The sequence below is a fragment of the Calonectris borealis genome, chromosome 6, assembly GCF_964195595.1.
Source record: "Calonectris borealis chromosome 6, bCalBor7.hap1.2, whole genome shotgun sequence".
Taxonomy (NCBI): Eukaryota; Metazoa; Chordata; class Aves; order Procellariiformes; family Procellariidae; genus Calonectris; species Calonectris borealis.
The window spans coordinates 19,109,260-19,128,791 of record NC_134317.1 but is presented as its reverse complement, the minus strand read 5'-3'; the positions used below and the strand labels follow the sequence as shown (position 1 = coordinate 19,128,791).

The window sequence follows — 19,532 nt, the reverse complement described above, 5'->3', positions numbered from 1 at the left end:
TAATTAATTATCTCTTTTTGTAAAATAAGGATTCTCCATAGTTTGCTCTGCTAAATTGGATGTTGAATGATACAGATTAGAAAGTGCAGCCTGCTTTGTAAGGCAGGAATTGAGAGGCAGACGTCTTGATTTTTTTCTAATGTTGTAGCATTTACTGATAATTTCTTGTGTGAATGTCTTAATACATGTTAGCTGATTATGATAATTCTGAGAGTTACTGTTTGTGACTATCTGAATAACTGCACAAATTATTTTCATGTGAATGATCCTCAGTTCAGTGTCTTATGGTAAAACTTTCTATAATGCTTTCAGTGTAAGGGTACTTCATATAAATTACAATATACTGTATTAGAAGGAGACTAGTAGCAAATCAGTTTCTAAACCATTCAATCTAATTTACACACATCAGTTCATATTCCATCCAACTGTAAAATATTCTTCTCAAAGAACAATGCCACGTAATTTATAAGAAAAACGCAGAGTGGTCTTTCACTGACGTTGGTCATCAAACTCAGTAGAACATTGACAGGAAAAACCACTTTTAATGTCAACCAGCGTTTGCGTTCCTGCAGATGTTTGAAAATGTAACATAACTCTACATAGTTCACACCTTTTAAAATACATTGCATATGAGTTTTCGAATGGGTAAATAGATAAATCTCCTAAAAGTGTTGACAAAAATAAGTTATGAAGTATTTACTTAGCGCTGCTGAACTGTTGATTTCGTAAACTGTAAAGATGATGATAAACGTAAACAATTTCCTTTTCTGAAAGAACAGACACTTTGGTTAATGCATTACCATAATAAAATGTGATTTTAATTTTCTTTTTCTTCAGTTTATGAGAAAGCAAGCTATGATTACTCAGACAATACTTACACTTCAAAACGTGTCAAAGTGGCAAATCTGTTTGTATTTCTGATAGGTTATTTATCCTGCTTAACCTATTAACTGTAAAGTAACAAGACTACTGAACTGATAGATAGCCGAGCAGATGGTTCAGAGATTATGCTAAATCACCTCAGCTTGTCAGAAGTTAGCTGGGTTACTGCAGGGGTGGTGGCTGCACGAAACACTGAATGGGATCATTTTTCTCAGTTTGTTGCTTGAAATTCCATTTTTCTTCACGGCATGCAACGTCTTGTGTCTTTACAGTTAAAACAGATATGTAATCAACAGATTTAGGACCAGCATGTTGATATCTTGGCTTTCATAAGAACCATTCGGATAATGAGAATCTTTAGGTTCTATGGAATATGAAGGATGATCTTCCTATGCAGTGCAAGAGGCTGGGCTGGCTCTGCCACTTTTGCTGCTGTTGCTCTCTCCTTTTTCAGTGTCTAGAGCTGTTGCTTTGGTCTCTCCCTACCATCAAGTTGAGCGTTAGTATCTTGCTAGCCTATGAAAGATTAAATGGAAATTAAATACCATGTGTTTAGTAGTAAAAATCATGTTGCAGCTGAGCAAGGATAGGCCAAGATTCAGGACTTTGGAAGAAATCTCACCCTGAAGAGTGGGTGATGATTAATCATAGTTCTGCCAAATATCTGTGTTCGCATCCTCAGTGGTGCGACTGAAGCAACAGATGCAGATAAACTTGTCAGAGCCTAGAATAGAAGTTATAGGCTCATCCTTCAGAGTTTGCCTTTTTTTTTTTCTCCTTTTAAGTTAACAAAAAAGCCCCAAACCAAACCCTAATGTAAAGATTTTATACTTGGGTTTTTAAATCTGTCATTATTTCAATTCTACTGCTGTTGTGTTTTTCTCAAAGTAGCATCAGTTGAATTCTTCTCCCTGTCTGCCAGGGAAGAATCTGAGAGCCTTCCCCTCCAACTCCAAAAGCTCTTTGGGAGGGGAGGCTTCATGGATTCCCCCCCCCTCTTCTTTCTCCATGATTGTGTCATCATAGTACTGAAGAATAACTGCTTTTTTCACATATTGCAACATTCTTAACCTTATAAAGTAAAACTAAATAAACATGCCATTACTTTATTTATTGATTTAAGATTGACGGAGAAAACACCTCTGCAGGGAATTGCTGGAAATCTGTTGGCTTAGTACACACTAGAAAGCCACATTAGGAATGCTGTTTTAGTGTAAGCTGTAATATATCTTAAACATTTAAAATACCCAGAGATACTAAAAAAAGCAATTTTCCTCAGTTGTGCTAAATGAAAGGGCATTGTACAGTGGGTCATGCTTTTAAGATAATCAATCTGTTGTGCAAAAAGGAGCATATTAATTGAAAAACCTTTGCAAAATGTCATAAAAATATCTGTAGGATGCTAACAGGACTTTTTCCCCTTGACTTTCAGTCAGTTTCTAAGGAATGGATAGAGATTATTCACATCTCTACAAAGCAAGAGGAAGCAAACATTTCCTGATTCTAAAAACATTTCTTCCCTATCCCCACAGCTCATCCTCGGCTAAACCAGGAAATAACTACGCTTAAGAAAAACAAAATGGGTAGCTGAAAAATAATAATCTCCAAAATCTTCTTCCTGTGTGTTACTCTGCTATTCGTTAGTTTTCAATTCCTGGTTCTTTTTAGCTATGGAGTAGTTATATTTGTGTAGAGCCTGTACACGATAAACCAAATATGTATTCATAAAATACTGCTTTTTATCTGTTAAATTAATACTTTCCAAGAAACTGAGAAAGCATTTGTTCACACTTCACCAAATTGTATATGTCTGCTATGCTGAGCATCTGCTCTTCTAAGGATGGATAACTGTAAGACCTGATAGTATATCTGATTTTGCATCTGTTTTTGCTACTTTTGATTATGTCTCAGTGAAATCTGGAATCTGACTGAGCCTGAAGGAAAGATCATTTGTACTAAAGTAATACTAGTTTGTACTAGTATTGGTAACTGCAGCAGTAATGATGACGATATATGCTTTTATCCACTGAGTCTTATTGAAAACACAAATATGCAAAACTTAACCTCTCTACCTCTAATTCTTCATTTGTGAAGAAAGCTTTCTTGATCTTGTGAAGAATTTACAGCAGTATGTAAGACTATTGAATTGTCAGTAAAGCCAAAGATCTGTGGGATTGGGGGTTTTGGGTTTTTTTTTTTTTTTTTGTGGTGTGTTGGTTGTTTTTTTTTTCAGTACACAGATCATAATTCATCAAAAATACTCTTTACATTAATTGACAAAATGTAATTTTGGTCATTTTGTAAAGACAATCAAAACAGTAGTTAGCTTCCATAATAGTAAATTCTAATTTATTTGGAGATATTATTTATCTCCCAAGTAAAAGAATAAAATACGACAATAAGGACTACTTGAATATTTTGAAAATACCATCTTTCTCTCTGAAGTACCAGAGAGTCAAAGGGACAATTAATAAGAAAGAAAGGAACTAGCTTTGTGTCAAAACCACATGACCATTGGACAGAATGTCATCAAAGTAGTGCTCTAAGTTTAATTTAGGTTCGTAAGGAAGTCCTATTTTGCACATAGTGAAAAATATGATCCAATGCCTGAAACAGGGCACCTCTAGCTGAGTTGATTAACCCAGTGTTTGAATATCTGAAGCTAGTATAGGAGATTTTGCTGAACCAAGCAAATTAGCCAAATCCATAACAATTTCAAAACACAACTTGTACTAAGCTAGATTATGCATACCCATTAACTGTGCAAATAAAAATAAGAAAAATATAACTGCAACGTCTAATGTAATGTTTAATTATGCACTAAAAATGATTGGTTCAGCTTTTGATGGTAGGTACTCATTATGTTCTGGTAGCAAATCTTTTAGGTTCATGATGGCCATAAAGCAACTGAGAGATTCCAAAGAGTTTCTCAAAGAACAGTGTGTCTTCCAACAACAGAAAACAAAATACGGACAAAATGTTCTCAGCAGTGTCTCCTTCTACACTAGGGCATAGATGTGGTGAAGAAGAATTTAAAAATGGAAACCATATGGTTTGATTCTGTACTCCAAACTCAGTATTCTGCTGGATTGAATAAATTTCTTTATCAAGTTTTTGTAAAAGAACATTTACCCATAATTAAATGTCAGGATTAGAGTAGGCTATCACAAGGACTAGCAGTATTGTATTGATGATTGTTTTCTGAAATTCCCTTTATTGTGAAATTAAAAATTTGATACATGGAGAAACAAAAACTCCCTGTGTTTATGTAGGCTTAAAAGGGAGCAAGAACTTAAGGTTCAGTACAGCACTTTCCCAAGATGCAGCAGAGAGAGGGAGGTATGGGAGCCAGATAAAACCTTTTGTACTGTTCTGAGGTGTTTTTTGGATGCAGCAGCAAAGATTGCTGGGGCTGATTATGTTCCCTTGGCTGTGCTGTTGGCTTAGAAATGCCCTGAACGCTGGAAGAGCAGTGAAGTATGGGAGCCAGCTGTACCAAGTCAGCTCTTGCCGACAACTCCCTTGACTCTTTTCCTCGGTTCCAGGGAATATTTTTTGCTCCGTTTGCACCAGGTGGTATAGAGGAGCTGAGAACTGCAGCACAGGTGAGGCCTTCCCATGGAGTGCTCAGGTGCCTCCTCTTTCAGGTCTCTGTTGAGATGAATGGCTTGGGCTTTCACGTACTCTACAAGCGAGATAGACTGTGGTGGGGACTTGGCTATTAAGATGATTAGTTTCATGTAAATGTTTTGAGTCGTACTGTTCAAAATAGAACACTGTGTTTGGGGAGGTGAGGATGCTGTCTTAAAAGTTGCACATCACTGATTTGCAGAACTCAGTGTTTGTTACATGCATTTATTTAGGATCATGCTGAGGGATAATATTCCCTTTCAGTCAGGAATTTACTGCATTTAGAGTACATGCAAGGTGCCCACTGACCATGTTGTGCACTGAGTAAGACCATGTTTGAATAAGAAAGTTATTTTTGTTTGTTTGTTTGTTTTAAAAAGCTGATTTACAGATTAAGCATCCCCACCTGCATGTTCTTTTTAGTGTTACAATTAAGATACAGGAATTGCTTTGGAAGTATTTGCATTATCCATTTTGCTCTAGTTATTTACCCTAGTCTAAAGTAAGGTTTATTTTGATGTGGATCCATTCAGCAACTGCAATGTATTTTAGGATTAACTGATCCGCTCTCCCACATGACCCTCCTTGCTGGATCTGCCTGTTTGTTGTGCTCTCTCTTGTCTTTGCGTCACCTGGTGAAGATATTGGCTCCCTCTGAAATTTTTGTGTTCAGCCAGGTTGTCTTTCCTTTCACAATTCCACCTGACAGTGAGTTCATGTACTCGGAGCCACTTACGTGTTATGAAATCCAAGCCTGGTTTTACCACATGATTCTGGCTCTTAGAAATAAAGAGCATTCCATGAAGGGCAATGATAAGATGCTAAGATGTAAAAATTAATCTAGAATAAACACAGAAGATATGCAGCATTGTTTCTGCATAGCAGAAGAGTTCTGACAGCCCTACAGTAATGCAAGGGATAACAGCAGGATCTCTAGGAATGCTCTTTTTACAGCTGGACTGGACTTAGGCAAAGAGAGAGCACTGCTCAACTTCAACACAAAGTTCTGGACAGTTCAGGGTGGAGGACCTAGGCAACTCTAAAAGGCAAGGGCTTTCCATGGTAGCAGAGATCCTTCTGACGTGTTAGTGTCCGAGTCAACATCAGGTGGTAGAGAAACCCTTCACAGTACAAGCTGGAAGACAGTGTGAAAGTACCGCAACGGGAAGCGCTGTGAGCTTGGTGGTATGAGGTATATTACGTTCAGCTATTGTGGACAAAGATTTGAACAATTCATTCCAGACAACCCCTATCAAGCCTCTCACTGCCTGTTCTTATTGTACCTCCCCTACTGCACACACAGATAAGTTCTTTCAACACTCAAAATAGCACTTGTGGCAGAGACTTCAAGCTACTTCGTTCCCCATTCTTTGTCATGCTCATGATGGCGTCTTATCGCCCTCACGTTTGCAAGTATGTTCGTTACACTAGCAGATGTACAAAGGAAGGAGAATAAACACTGGTTGTTTGATCCGTGTATTTAGTTTTCTAAGGACCCTTTTCTTCCATCATCATGGAGGTCACCAAAATTAGGCTTCAGAGGTGTTTTAAATGTCAAAAGTATTCCTAGCTATTTGCAATAAATCTGTTGGTGTGATTTGGGTTTGACTGTGTTGCTGAACAATGTGATTTTTAAAAAGTACATGTTGATGATTTGCTTCAAGCCTTCCACTTCAGAAGTATCTAAGACAAAGGTATAGTGCTGTGTTTTGACATTCGCATTGCCTGGCAGTAGATCTTCTTAGGGCAGCTGAGTAGGTGGGGTTACTCTTTCATTTCTGCACAGTGTGTGTAATGAGCAGTGGTAAGCATTATCCTATTAAGTAGCAGTACTGCTTATCTTCCTAACTTGGCTTTTGAACAAGTTTCTTCTTTACCTCATATCCAAATATACATTTGTATTGGTGTTCTGTACGTGGTGTATTGTTTGTACACCGGTAGACAGACTGTTACTGAACATACCCCTTTTAATCCCATAACCAACGCACCCTGGCAATTATTTGCCTGCCTCTTACCCAAGCCCTCTCTTCCTTAATACGTTAGTTGACATTGGTACAAGTGCTATATAGAAAAGAGATGCAAAGCTGAAAACATCATTCCATCTCCAAAGATAATTCAGACTAAAGAGAGAATGCGTTAGTAGCATTCAAAAAAACCCCAAACCAAACCCTCTTTATTGCTGCTGAACATTCTTTTGATGTTATTTTGGGGAGAAAAATAACCTACTTAATAAGGAATACCTAGTTGCTTGTCACCAGCCAGATTAGCAGTTATTTCTCAAGATTAGCTCTTAATTTAAAAGAAACCATGTTTTAAAAAATTGCTTCAGAGGAGAGAGAATGAGCAATCGCCAATCATTGTAGAAGTGATTCTGCCAACCATGAGAGATGTGCTCTGTCTTAGGTAGCAGGTCTCACCAAGCATGCAGTAAGGCTTTGGAGCAGAAGAGTAGCCTCAGCAGGGTGCCTAAGTCAACTGGATGTGCGTGAGGTTTGAAAGGAATGATGATCTCCAGGCAAGACCTAACATCATAGACATCTTTGGAATATAAATTTTCTCTTGCTTGCTATATTCCTTTTTGTAAGCAGGCAATACATACTAGTTTGCACCACGACTTTGATGTATTTTATAGCTCATTGATTTCTGCTGGGTCTCGACTGCAGTTGCACCTAACAAATGAGCAGTTGAACGCGGGAGCCTGTGTTAACAGCAGTATTAGGAGTGCAGAATTCAGGAGGAAGGAGGTAGATTTTCATGACAGTCATCATTTGAAGGAAGCACTTATGAGGAACTGCAAGGAGTAATTTCCCCTGATATCAGACCACATGGTGGGAGCAAGGAGGGGATGTATCCTTCCGCCCAGGCGGAGGTGGGGTAAACTGTGTTTCTCTGCTTCATGGCGTGAGTGGAGAGCTAGCACTTGGGAGGAGTATTCACAGGGAAAATCGTAGGAGAAATCCTGGTGATAGCTGCTATTGTTATACCAGTTCTCTAAATCGTTCCTACACTCGCACTGCTGAAACTTCTTGGCAGTCTTCCATGGCAGCTGGTTCTTTGCAGGAGCCGTGCTATCTGGGACAGTGAATTAAATCACCAGCCGTCTTGCACGTTGGAAGACGGTCCATGAAGTGGTTGTAAAGAACAGACATGCAGACACATGTTTATGGGCTGGTGTGTGTCAGCATCTGTGGGCCAGCGCAGTCCATAGCCGGCCCCTGACTCCCCTCCGTGACCAAACTGGCCCCTGACTCCCCTCCATGACCAAACTGGCCCCTGACTCCCCTCCATGACCAAACTGGCTGAGGGTTGCAGTTACTTTGTTTACATAGATACCCAGCGCTGTAGTTTTTCACCACCACCACTTTCTACACTTTCAAGAACTGAAACAGTAGCAGAGACAAGATCATCCTTCAGGGATTTTTTCCCACAAAAGGTTATGTAGCTCTTCACTTTAAGAAGCTTAGGGAAGCTGATAAGGTATGGAGAATGCTGGCCATCAAATATAATGCTGGGTGCAAGCGACTTAGGACACAAGAGTGTAGTGGATCTTGAAGAGTACTGTCCCTGAACCATTTGCCTCTCTCATTTATAACATGTACATTTACTCTGCACTCTGAAAAATTCTGGAGAGAGTTTTAGAAATTTTGACTTACGAGGTATAGAGCTTTCTAAACGGAATGACATATTTGGCAAATAAGTGGCACTAATAAGGAAGTACCTGCTCCAACTATTTGGCACAATTTCTATTGCTTTATTACAGCTTCTAGCATAATATATTTAGGTATGCACTGATTTTGACACTTGTACATTTTTTTTGCTATAGATGGATACTTCTATTTTATATCAGTGCAGATGCTCACAATTTCAGATACAATAAGGAAGCCAACTCCTAGTGGCTAGTGTCCCAGGTTTACCCCCTTGCAACTATTGGAAGCCATACAGTAACTCATTGAATAAACAGAAGGTGCTTGAAACTGGTCACAGAGAGTGATAACTACACTGAAACATGTATTTAAATGTTCGTTAGGGGGAAAGTACTTTGTAAATAGGCTTTGTCCTTGAGTAACTATGACTTTGCAAGTAAACAGTTATTTAAGTACTCTTAACTAACTAAGCTTAACTTTATTTATTAGGCTTCTTATATAATTTGAAGAACTTTTAAGACTAATACAGCCGCTGCAGAAATTGAGTTAGTTGTCTTTTGAAATAATATCATTTCAAAATGATACTCACTCTGTTGAAGTTATATTTAGCAGGTGAACTGGCAAAACTTCCTTCTTCCCCAAATTCCACTTTCTCATGCTGGTAACATTTCTCATAATTTTCAGTTTGTTTCTTGTACAATGATAAAGAACCTCTTAGCACACAGTGCTTAGCTATACCTGTTAATGTAGTAAGTTACATCATATTCTCATGTGAAAACAAGCTCACGTTGCATCGTTTCTCTCTTGTATACTCACAGCACTGTATCAAATGTAGTTCACAAGCAAACAGAGGAGGTCGTGGTAAGGAACTTGGGAAACCTGTGCTCCATTTCCGATTCCGCTGCTGATGCAGGGCAAGGGAGTTGGTTTTTTAAAATTGAAGCTGGGATTTGACTTCCAGGGAAGATTGCAAGTTTTCGCCAGCAGAGGCAAATTCTACTCTAAATTTGATCAAAAAACCTAATGCTGATAAAGTTTTCTGAAGAGCACTTCAGAAACAGCAATCGTTCTTATAGCTGGGATTGCTGTCTGCCTGTCTCCCAAGCTTAATTGCTCTTAGATCTCTGGGTGCTCACCTTTGGACTGCGTAGCGGATTGGCACCTGCTCTGCCCAGTTATTAAGAAGCTGAGAAACAGGCAATGAGTGTATTTCTCTTTTAAAAAAAAAGAAAATTAAAACTTTCCTGAGGGATGTTTTGGTTTTAGTTGAAATTGTTTACATTTCAATTTTCCATTTTAAAAATATAGAAAATTCTTTACCACCTTTGCTGATGAGCTTTCATAGATCTTTCTTGCATTTGTCACCTTCCAGATCAGAGTTTTTAATCTTTTTCAGTGTGTGTGGGGAAGAGAGCTAAGTTTTTTACTCCCCGCCACCCCGTACCTTGCTAGTTAGCAAGCCTAGCACTGACAAGGCTTTATCTGGTATATATACTGAGAGAGGCCAAGCTTATGTCTGAAACATCATTTCTTGTATGTACCAGGATTTTAATTGTGTTTGTATTCTTTTCTGTAAAGCACTTTTTCTCTGGTTTGTTTTCTGATTCTGCTGTGCCACTGAGAACATAGGGAGAATAGAACAAGATCATGCTTGAACTTGTTGATCTTTTTTGTCACTTCTATCTACGTATGAGTTTTCATTATATAATTTTATAGTCTATATATTATTCCATTTTGTTAAAAGTAAAGGGTAATAGGATATAAAATAATGTGAATTGGATATCTGTTGTAACAGGATGTTTTTTTCTCATTTTCCTTATATACGAATAATACATTTTAGGTATGGGAAAATTGTATCCACGAAGGCTATTTTGGATAAGACAACAAACAAATGCAAAGGTATGTATATTTGCCTTTATATTACATTCATCTGAACACCCTAATTGGTTCTATAAAATACACTAATGTTGAATTTTAGGTGCTTTCAGCTTTTTTTTTTCCATTCTTACTCCTAAATTAGTCTTATTTTTGCCCACAGTCAGTGTATTCAATACATTTGTTTCCAGTGGAGCTGGCAGACAGCCTATGTCAGTGGTGCAGCCAAGCCAGAGTGAAGCTGACATGCACAGTGCTGGCTGGCAGTTCGCCTCTATTTTAAAAACAAAAATGGAGTTAAAAGCAGCTTTTCCCCTTTTGCCTGGAGAAACTAGGGAAGCTTACAGAAGACCATTCAACTGTACTAAGCATCTGAAAAAATTATATATTGTGGAAATCAGCTCCATTGATTAGAGTAGTTTAAAGCAGCACATAATTACATGTTCCAATTCTCTAATTGTGTTTTGTTATATGCAATTGAATGTATTGAGAGCAAAGAGAGGGTTCGTTTTCACCAAAGTAATTGCAGCTGGAAAAATTATTAGAAGTCCTTTAGATAAGCTGGATACATCAGTTAACTGATTTTCATCACTCATTGCAATTACAGTGAGATCATATCCCAGCAACGTGCATGGTGGGAGAAGGTGTGGTAGCAGACACTGAAATATCAGATTTCAGACTTTTTTTTACAATTAAGAGGATAATTTCTAAGCAAAGTGAAGAATTAAGTCAGCTGATTTGGCAATGTTAATAAGCATAAAGCTCATGAATGAGCGTAAAGCTGATAGGCAGAGGCAGGAGAGGAGAGTTCGTCATTAATCGAGACACAGTTTTTGTGCAGAACTTGGAAGCAGTGCAGGGGCATAGCTTCTTAGTTCCCCATCTTACGCAATTAAAGGAGTGCTGACAGTTCAGAAACATAAATTTCTAGAATTTTTTTTTCCCAGCCTGTATGCAGTTGTTATCTGCATATATTGTGACTAGGAAAGAGCAGATGCCCTTTTCAGTTATTTTAATTCATTAATACCTGTGACAGCACTTAACTGATTTATTCTGTCCATGCCCCCAGTTCCTGAAGACTTCAGTAGCTCTGTCAGTGATACAGAAATTCTCACATAACTGTTTCCAGAGATTTAAGCTGACTTTTCCAATATACATTTTAAATCTTGCTGGTGAAAAGCGGTAACTAACAGTCTGTTGTAACATATACAGCAACTTAAGGCTGCAGGGAAGCCCACTGCATGTCATTGAAATTGCAGTAGGAACATAAGTAGGCAGAATGCAGATATCTAACTGGAATTTAACCAAAAGATTGACAGCATCTCTGACTCTTGCCAAAAGAACACACCATGGGATTTAACCTAACAGGAGGAACAAGTAATTGAGTTTATGTATCATCTAGAAGATGGCAAAGCCGGCTTTGATGGCATGCTTGGTGTCGGTATGTAACTTTGTCTATATTGCACCCTGCAGTGTGGTGGTGTTGAAAACCTGGGCTGTAATGGGTATGGAAAGCTAGTTTTGGGTATGGAAAGCTAGTTTTGCCTTGGCAGTGCAAAACTTGATATGAGCTAATTCACTCTGTTTCATGTCAAGATTTAACAGTCCACAACACCACATGTTACACAGAACAGTATGCTGCTTTCTTCAGCTTCTTGGCAGGTTAAATAAGCTTGCAGTGATGTACAAGGCTGCTCGAGTTGTTTTTCCCAAGTTAAGGACTTTAAAGCTGGTTCAGTTATGTCTTTACACAACCTTTTTGTCATCAGTATTGACATACTGTAAGAGAATACTATTACTTTCTGAAGAAATAATTCCATTTTCTACTCCTCCAGAAGCTTTTTTTAATTGTTGGGTTTTTTGTTTGTTTTCTTTTAACCCAACTTGGGAGACTGGAGAGGGATTTCTTTAATATTTGAGGCTGTTCACTGGTGGGAAGGAAGAGGGTTGAAAAATGCAGAATGAGGATTGCAATAACATCTAGGGCAAGTAGCTTCCAAACTCTGACTGCCTTTTGGTGAGACTTGAGCATCCAACTCCCAGGGGCCATTAAAAATCCCAGCCTGTAAGGTTAAGTGTAAAGGCCAAGGAATATTGCTGTTCAAATGTCCTGGAATCCATTAGCTGTACAATGTTGTTCAGAATAAGAAACAAGTTACTGTAAATATATGGAAATTGTTGCAGTTTACTTTGGGTTTACTTTAACATTTAAAGATTGTATTTATGGCATAGAAAATGCATTCAGGACAATTTTTTACATTCTGGTTTCAGTAACAACAATGGGAAAAACTCACTTGATTTCACTGAAGCTGAGTTTTCACTCACTTTTAAAATTTAACTGTCTTTTGTGTTTATCCAATAAAGTAATGAATTCACCAAAAATTGGGTTATGATGCAGTAGATACGTGTCCTTTAAACTAAATTCCTCTCCCAGTTTTGAGTAAATGACGTGTAACTTAGAGGCTTATTGGTCACTTATTCAAACTGGACTAAGGATTTAGTTTAGAAAAATTAACAGATTATGCTTTACTTGGTGATCTCTATGAAATAAACTGATGATGTCACATTTGCTCTTAGAAGATACATACCAGATAACACAAAGCAAACCACCATACTACTTGTTAGCAGTTTGGGCAAAATCCTGATAATGAGTGGGCATAGAAATTGATTTGCTCCACTAGGATAGGTCCCCACCAGTTCAAGGTTGAAGGACTTTGGTAGATTGATTTTTTTGGGACTACGTGAAGAACTTCAGAGTTCAAATTGGCCCTCTTCACCAACAAGAAAATGTATTAAATAACCGTGCTAGTAGCGTATGAACTGTTTGATTATAAGCTGGTTGCTGTCTCGTTAATGAAATATGTTTTATATTTCAGGTTACGGTTTTGTTGACTTTGACAGCCCAGCAGCTGCTCAGAAGGCGGTTTCTGCTTTAAAGGCTAGTGGAGTCCAAGCACAGATGGCAAAGGTGAGTTAAAATAACTGGCTAATTTTTGCAGTGGGTTGTGAAGATGAACAAGCTTGTGTGTTAGCAGAGCATCGGCAATGTGAATTTTCAAGTTGCAGGCCCGTTACAGAGAGCAGAGTCCTCAAGCCACATGATATCTTAAGGTAACAAAATGGGGGCTTTTGACTGCCATATCCCAAATCATCTCAACTAATGAAATAAAGAAGCATAGTATGGTAAAGTCTCCAAACTCATTTGGTTGGATTTATCAATTTATTCATGGTACTATTTTTCCATTGTCTTCATCGGAAGAAAGGTTAGCAATACATTGTAAGAATTACAGCAGGCTTAACAGTTCAAATACAACATGTCAATTCCTGGAACAAGTCAATAGCTGAAGTTGTTTACAGTGCAAAGATATAAAAGGTTTTATACATTGCCTGCTTGTTGTTACTGAGGTTAGCAGCCTCGACATTTGGGGATGAATTTTTAAGCACAGCATGGCAAAATTTAACCTTGTGATTTTGTCTTCAGCCTTTCTAGTATTTTCTGTTGATGTAAGTAAAATTTAAATCTGGGCATTCATGATAGATGTCTTGAAATTCTTAGCCAACTCTTTGACAACCTATTTCTGCATCAGGGCAAACGGAAGCATTATTAAAAATAAGGAAATATGACCTTTTCGCTCATTTTTACTCATCCTTGCCTCTGAATCAGGTTATTAGCCAAAAGTGATCTTCAGAGCAGTGAAGTGATCTGCTCAGGTTATTAGCCAAAAGTGATCTTCTTTTGGCATAAGATTAAATCAGGGAGATGATACATTAGTAATGATTTTGTCATGCGTTCTTGTTAGGTCAGGTGGCCTGGTTCCAATAGAGTGCCATAAACACCGCTACAAATTTATTAAATAAAGAAAATACTACGACCATAATCTGTTCATGTAATTTGTGGTGCCTCTTAAAGCAAATTTTTTTGAGTTTGGAAATTATATTCTAATTAAAAAAAAAAAAAGAATCCAGTAATTAAATAGTAATCTCAGAGACTTTTTTTAATAAAGTAGTCTGCCGCAGATCTAGCAAATCTTTTATAGTTATCCATTAGGTACAGATTTTTTTCAGATGAGATATTTTCCACAGCTTCTCAGCTGAGGAGAACAGTTAAGCTAACAACATAAAATGTCTTTGGATGGATTCCAGGGCAACAAAATGGAAACCATATGTTTCATACTTAATGCATGTTTCATTACAGCCATGACACAAACATACATGCTTACTGGAAAACACTTGATTGGGTTTTTTTTTTTCTTTTTATAAAGTTTTATGTATGCTTAATAAAGACCTTTTAATTAATCTTCAGTTTTTAGGTAATCACTTTAAAATATACACTAGATTTTTCAAAGCCTCTGTCTGCCATCTTATGGATATGATATCTAGGTAGGAGGTAAGGAAAGAGAATGTGAAGTAATGTAAATTCATTTTGCTAATGAATTTTGATGTCTGATTTAATCATCATCTTGAATAGATGGAGAAGTTCTAATAATGTAGTAATCTAATGAATAGTTTCTTAATTTTTCCCATAGTATATTTTTCTGACTCATTTCCTCTGACAGTTAGTTGCAATATTGCTAATATTTCTTTCTGTTAGCATAATGAAAAAATGTGCACCATAATACCTGACAGTTTTGATAGATTTTTCTGACACTCTGTCAAGCGTGGTGACCTGTGGGAAATCTGTAACTATAAAGTTTGCATTCCAGTGAAACTTGTTCTGCTTCTTAACATGGCAAGAGTATTTGGAGTATTTGAATTATTAAAAAAACTAACCCCAAAACCAACCCAATGAACAGTACCTCAACAAATAGTTACAAGTGACTAAGAGTTTGAGTGCTCTGATTTTTGTGTGTTTTGAGCCATTGGATTTTTTTTTCCTGGGCAGTGCTTCTCTCCTTTCGTCTGAAAAATCCTATCTCCGCTTGGATGCTCCAAACTGGGAATTGCCAGTCACTTACAGTTGTTTTAACAAGATCAGCAAATCAGACTCCTCACATGCGAGACACTATAAAAGTCTACTTGTGTTTGTGTATTTAATATTTTATCCTTTTGCATGTTGCTACCTGTGCCATGAAGTGGTCGTCTTGCAGTGAAACTGTTCAGGCTTTAGCCTGAATGTCGCAGAGGAAGATTTGGAGGACAGTTTCTCGGCTGTCTGGCTGATGGATTTCCTCCCTGACCCCTACGACTGCTTCAGTTCCAAAGAGAAATAAATGCCTATGGGCAGGATTTGTCCGTGGGAAGGTGTTGTTACTACGCTGTGCTCAGGGTGCCAGCCAGCAGCACGGCTCCTCAGTATTCTCGCCCTCCTCCCAGATATGGTGGGAGTCCCTGACCCGCAGCCGCTGAAGGGGAAGGAAAATGTTATTGCTGAAGCCTTGTTCTGACTCTGGCTGCCATAAACCCCTTTTTGCGGTGTCCTGCTGCAGCTGTATGTTGGTGAGTTAAAAATTACTCACGTCAGCAAGATCATCTACAAACCCTAATTTAGTAGAAGTGGTTCAGATTATATGTATTAAAACCTTTGTTGTTTGTTTTCTAGAGATAACTTCGAATATTTGACTTTGTGAGCTTTTCCTATCCATGGGGTAAGATCATTCTGTACTCGGAGGTCTGCTTCCAAGTTGTCCTGACTCCAGAAAGATAGAGTCTTGTCCACTCTGTTTCGGCTATTGGAGCAGACTGGGAGGGCGTGGGGCCGAGACATGGCTTCAGGCCACATCCTGCCAAATCTGTTCCAGTGGGGTCACAGTTTGTGGAGAAGTGGCCATGTCTTGGGAGACGTCATGATGATAGTGTCAGCGAAGGAACCCAGTGTCAGACCATGGCTCAGGAGACATTATGTCTTCAGTTATTCTGCTCTTTCCGAGGTCTGGATTGGGAACGCTTGACTAAGATGAAGCAGCTTGGGAAGCGTTTTACTCTGGTATCTTCCAGTCACGGCTGAAACAGAAATGCCTCCAACGATTGCTGTTGGTCAGATAATGCTGCTGAGAGCTTGTGTAAGATGATATTGCATTGCCAGGGGATGGGAGTAGCTTTTGGACGGAAATTTAAAATGGAGGTAATGGGCTATTGCCCCTCTCCTCTCTTCACACTGAGTATTGCCAGCGTTCACTCTGTCAGTCATCTTTTCCAGTGTGTACAAGTGGCTGTGGAAAGGGATCAGATGATGTCAGCTGTAGTGGTAGCCATCTTGTTTCGGGGTCTAGTACAAAACCAATAGCTTATCTCTTACTCTAGAGATAGAAAAGAGACAGAAAGAGCAGATACATGTCTTGCAAGACTACTGTTATTTCTAAGCTAGTTGTAATTGGCTGAGTGTCTAATTTTTATTTTCATTCATTTTAATTTCTTGAAATTTCTTTAATGTAATTAGTTTATTGTCCTTGCTCCTAGAGGAGTGCTTCGATAATAAACCAATAATAATAAGTTCAAAAGCTCTGATTTTGCAGAGCTGCACATTCTTAGGTAAGATTAGTAGTAGTATTGAAAAGCTCTGCCCATTTTCTTTGTTAGAAAAGTTGTTACGGTTGCTGTCAGAGTGAATTTTCTGAGAAATGTCTCTCTTCTCTACCCCACAGGTAAAATCAGTGAGATAACTGTAGGTTTTTACGCTGTTCAGAGCAGATAGCAAATTACTTTGTAGAGGAAGATAGATGCATACAGAAAATCTACTGTATATTGGCATTTTGAACAGAATCTGTAAGAGATGTTTTGGAGATGGTGAAGTCTAAATGCTATGGAAATATGAGTCACCTAAATCCTCATAGGTTTTTGACCTTGAACTTAACATAAGGCATTTGAGTCAGTGTCAGACAACATTCTGTCTCATCGAATGGTATGAAGCTGAGTTCAACTGTAGTTACTGAAGTAACTGTGTTTCAGATGATTGGAAAAGTGGCACTTTTAAGTGGAGAGTTGGATTTAGTTCCTATTGTTCTGGATGTAAACTAGTGTGTAAATGTAAAAGGTAAAAAAGAACTACTGAATAAGAACGGTTAATAAAAAACACCGTTGTTCTCATCTTTCTATCTAGCAAACTTAAGCCAGGAGGAGAATGATTGTGTTTGCAGCCCAGATAAAGTCAGCTAGAGAATATCTATATTGTACTGACAGCAATGTAGAGATACACAAGCCAGCTAGAATACCAGCCTGGCTGTGGCAGCTCAGAGTTCATCAAGTGCTAAACAACTTCCTTCCTGGCGTGGCAGTGACATCTGCATAGCCATATTGTCTAGCTCATGGTAGGTTAACAGATTCCTGAAATAATGTAGCGAAAGGCTTATATCTATTAAAACTGTTCTATGTATGGAGTTACCTCAAGCAAAGAGCTTGTAATGTACTTTGAGCATCACAAGAAGGATTAACACATGTTCCAGTGTTCTCACAATTATATTTCAGCCCTGCCCTTAAAATTAGTGTAGTGTCCTCCCTTTAAAATGATTTAACCATCCGAGTCCACCAAACACAATTGCTATAGACTCAGTGAGCCTCATCCTCCAGACCTTACGTTGTTGAAGACCTTGCCTTCCTTCATGTGTCCTCTATTCTCTCCCTCTATTCATGAGATTTGTAGTTCTTCTGTATGTACAACTTTGCTATAACATTGTCAAGATTACTTGTAACTTAAACAAGTGATATTCATTCTTTTCCAGTTTGTGTTTTCCTAATTTTTTTTCCTATGGAAGCACAAAACTTACCTCTAGTAAATGTATGCCAGTTATAATAGAACCCATGAAAGGAGTCCATGGACGTGGAAGATTTCTGTGGTCAATGAAACTTGTTAATTTGAGCCAAGGAATGCTGTTCCATGTACTAATGTGCGTTTTTGGGGGAAGACTCATTGTTTATCCATTCAAAGATTTCCCCACAGACACACATTTTTAGGACGTAGGGCTTCAGCTTCATACTGTTATAATTTCCTCCTTCTTAAAATCTTCACTCCACTGACACAATTAAGTATGTTCCTACTTATGTTGTATTAGCTGTCACATTAAGAAATCACTAAATATTTTCAGGTATTTTAGGCTTGTGCAAAAAATTAGGGCCATCTTCAGAATTGTTTCTTATTCAAATTTTGTCAGAAGGATGCCTGTGATAACAATGCAAAGAACGTTATACCATCATATACCGACTCTTCCACCCTTCTTAAGATACAATTTCCATTTTCTGCAGTGGTCTATTGGCCCTCAAAACAACAGACCAAACTCTCTGAAACTCATTAGGTGCGGGTGGTTTTTAGTTTGTGATAAATATTAGCCCATTTTCTGAGTTCACATTGATCCTCCAGAACCCAGAGATGACATGAATTTGTAATTTTTGTATTTTTTACTAATGGTTACAAAGGCAGAACTGTGAAGCACTCCCTATGTGCTGGTAGCTTTATCTTTTTTTCCAATTAATTTCCATGCAGGAGCACTTTTTTATATTCTGGACTTACTTTAGGTGATTTTTTTCCCAAGCATATTTGGAAAAGATGAACTGTGACACTATCTATAAAGTGTGAACCACACAGCAGGTATGGGGTTTTTGAGAGGGAAAGGCTGCTTAGCCACTTGTCCTCATCTCTGTAATAGAAATCAAGGCTTTTCCACAGCTATTAAACATAATGTATTAAAGGCAGTCTTCCTTTATGTCGCTGATGAAGAACATGGTTTTGAGTTAGCAAAAATGAGAAGCAGCTAACTTTTATGACTTTTAATAATGTATTGCTTTTTGTACTTGTCTTCACTGTGGCAACCTTCTGGAGAATTAAATCGGTTTTCATTCCTACAGACTAAAGTAAGAAAATAAGTTTAGGTAACCATGGTAGCTAGTGCACTTAATCTAACTAGAGAAGATAGGCATATTGTGATTTTTTTTTTTTTTTTTTTTAATTCTGCATCTGGGCTTCTGAATGCCAAAGAACAGATGACAGGCAAACAGCTAACTCGGGCAGATTTCTACAGCAGTTTTTAGCAACTGTCTTGTATAAAAAGTTTTCTTTCTACCTAGTTTGTAGTACTTTCTGTAGGCAATGGTATTAAATCCTACTGTAACAGACTATTTTAAGTAAATATAATCGATTTTCCTCCTTTTATTCATAAAAGTTCTTAAAAGTCGTCATAAAATAAATTGAAGGGAAGCCAAATTTTGCTTACCTGGGGGCTAAATGACCATCATTTCAGGAGTTGTGTTTGCATTAAAGACGGTTAACAACCACTTCCCTTGAGTACACAGCTTCAACCCACAAAAGTCTTATCTCAGTTGCTAAGCAGTGCTGCGGCTTCTTCAGGCAAGGGTCCAGTGCCCTGTTATGAACCGTGGTGGGCTTGTTCAGCTTTCTGTTGAAAACAGTGGTATTCATGAGCAACATGCAGAAATCCCAGTGAGCACCTTGGTGCCCTTCTAGCAAAGGGAAAGCAAGAACGCCAAGGGATGAAAAGGGAACGTATGATTGCAGTGATAGTCTGATTGCAAACTTGAACACAATGCTTGTTGTAGTTAAAAATTGCTTTTCGT

General features: G+C 38.1%; 1 protein-coding gene across 4 annotated transcripts in view; it reads left to right on the top strand.

The window, feature by feature from the left end:
- RBMS1 (RNA binding motif single stranded interacting protein 1) overlaps positions 1-19,532 on the top strand; it is a 103,427-nt gene that overhangs the window by 44,416 nt on the left and 39,479 nt on the right. For all 4 annotated transcript variants that reach the window (XM_075153077.1, XM_075153078.1, XM_075153075.1 and 1 more), the window contains exons 3-4: positions 9,997-10,055; positions 12,908-12,999. In XM_075153077.1, the coding sequence (XP_075009178.1) occupies positions 9,997-10,055; positions 12,908-12,999 (151 nt within the window). The remainder of the gene's footprint in view (positions 1-9,996; positions 10,056-12,907; positions 13,000-19,532) is intronic.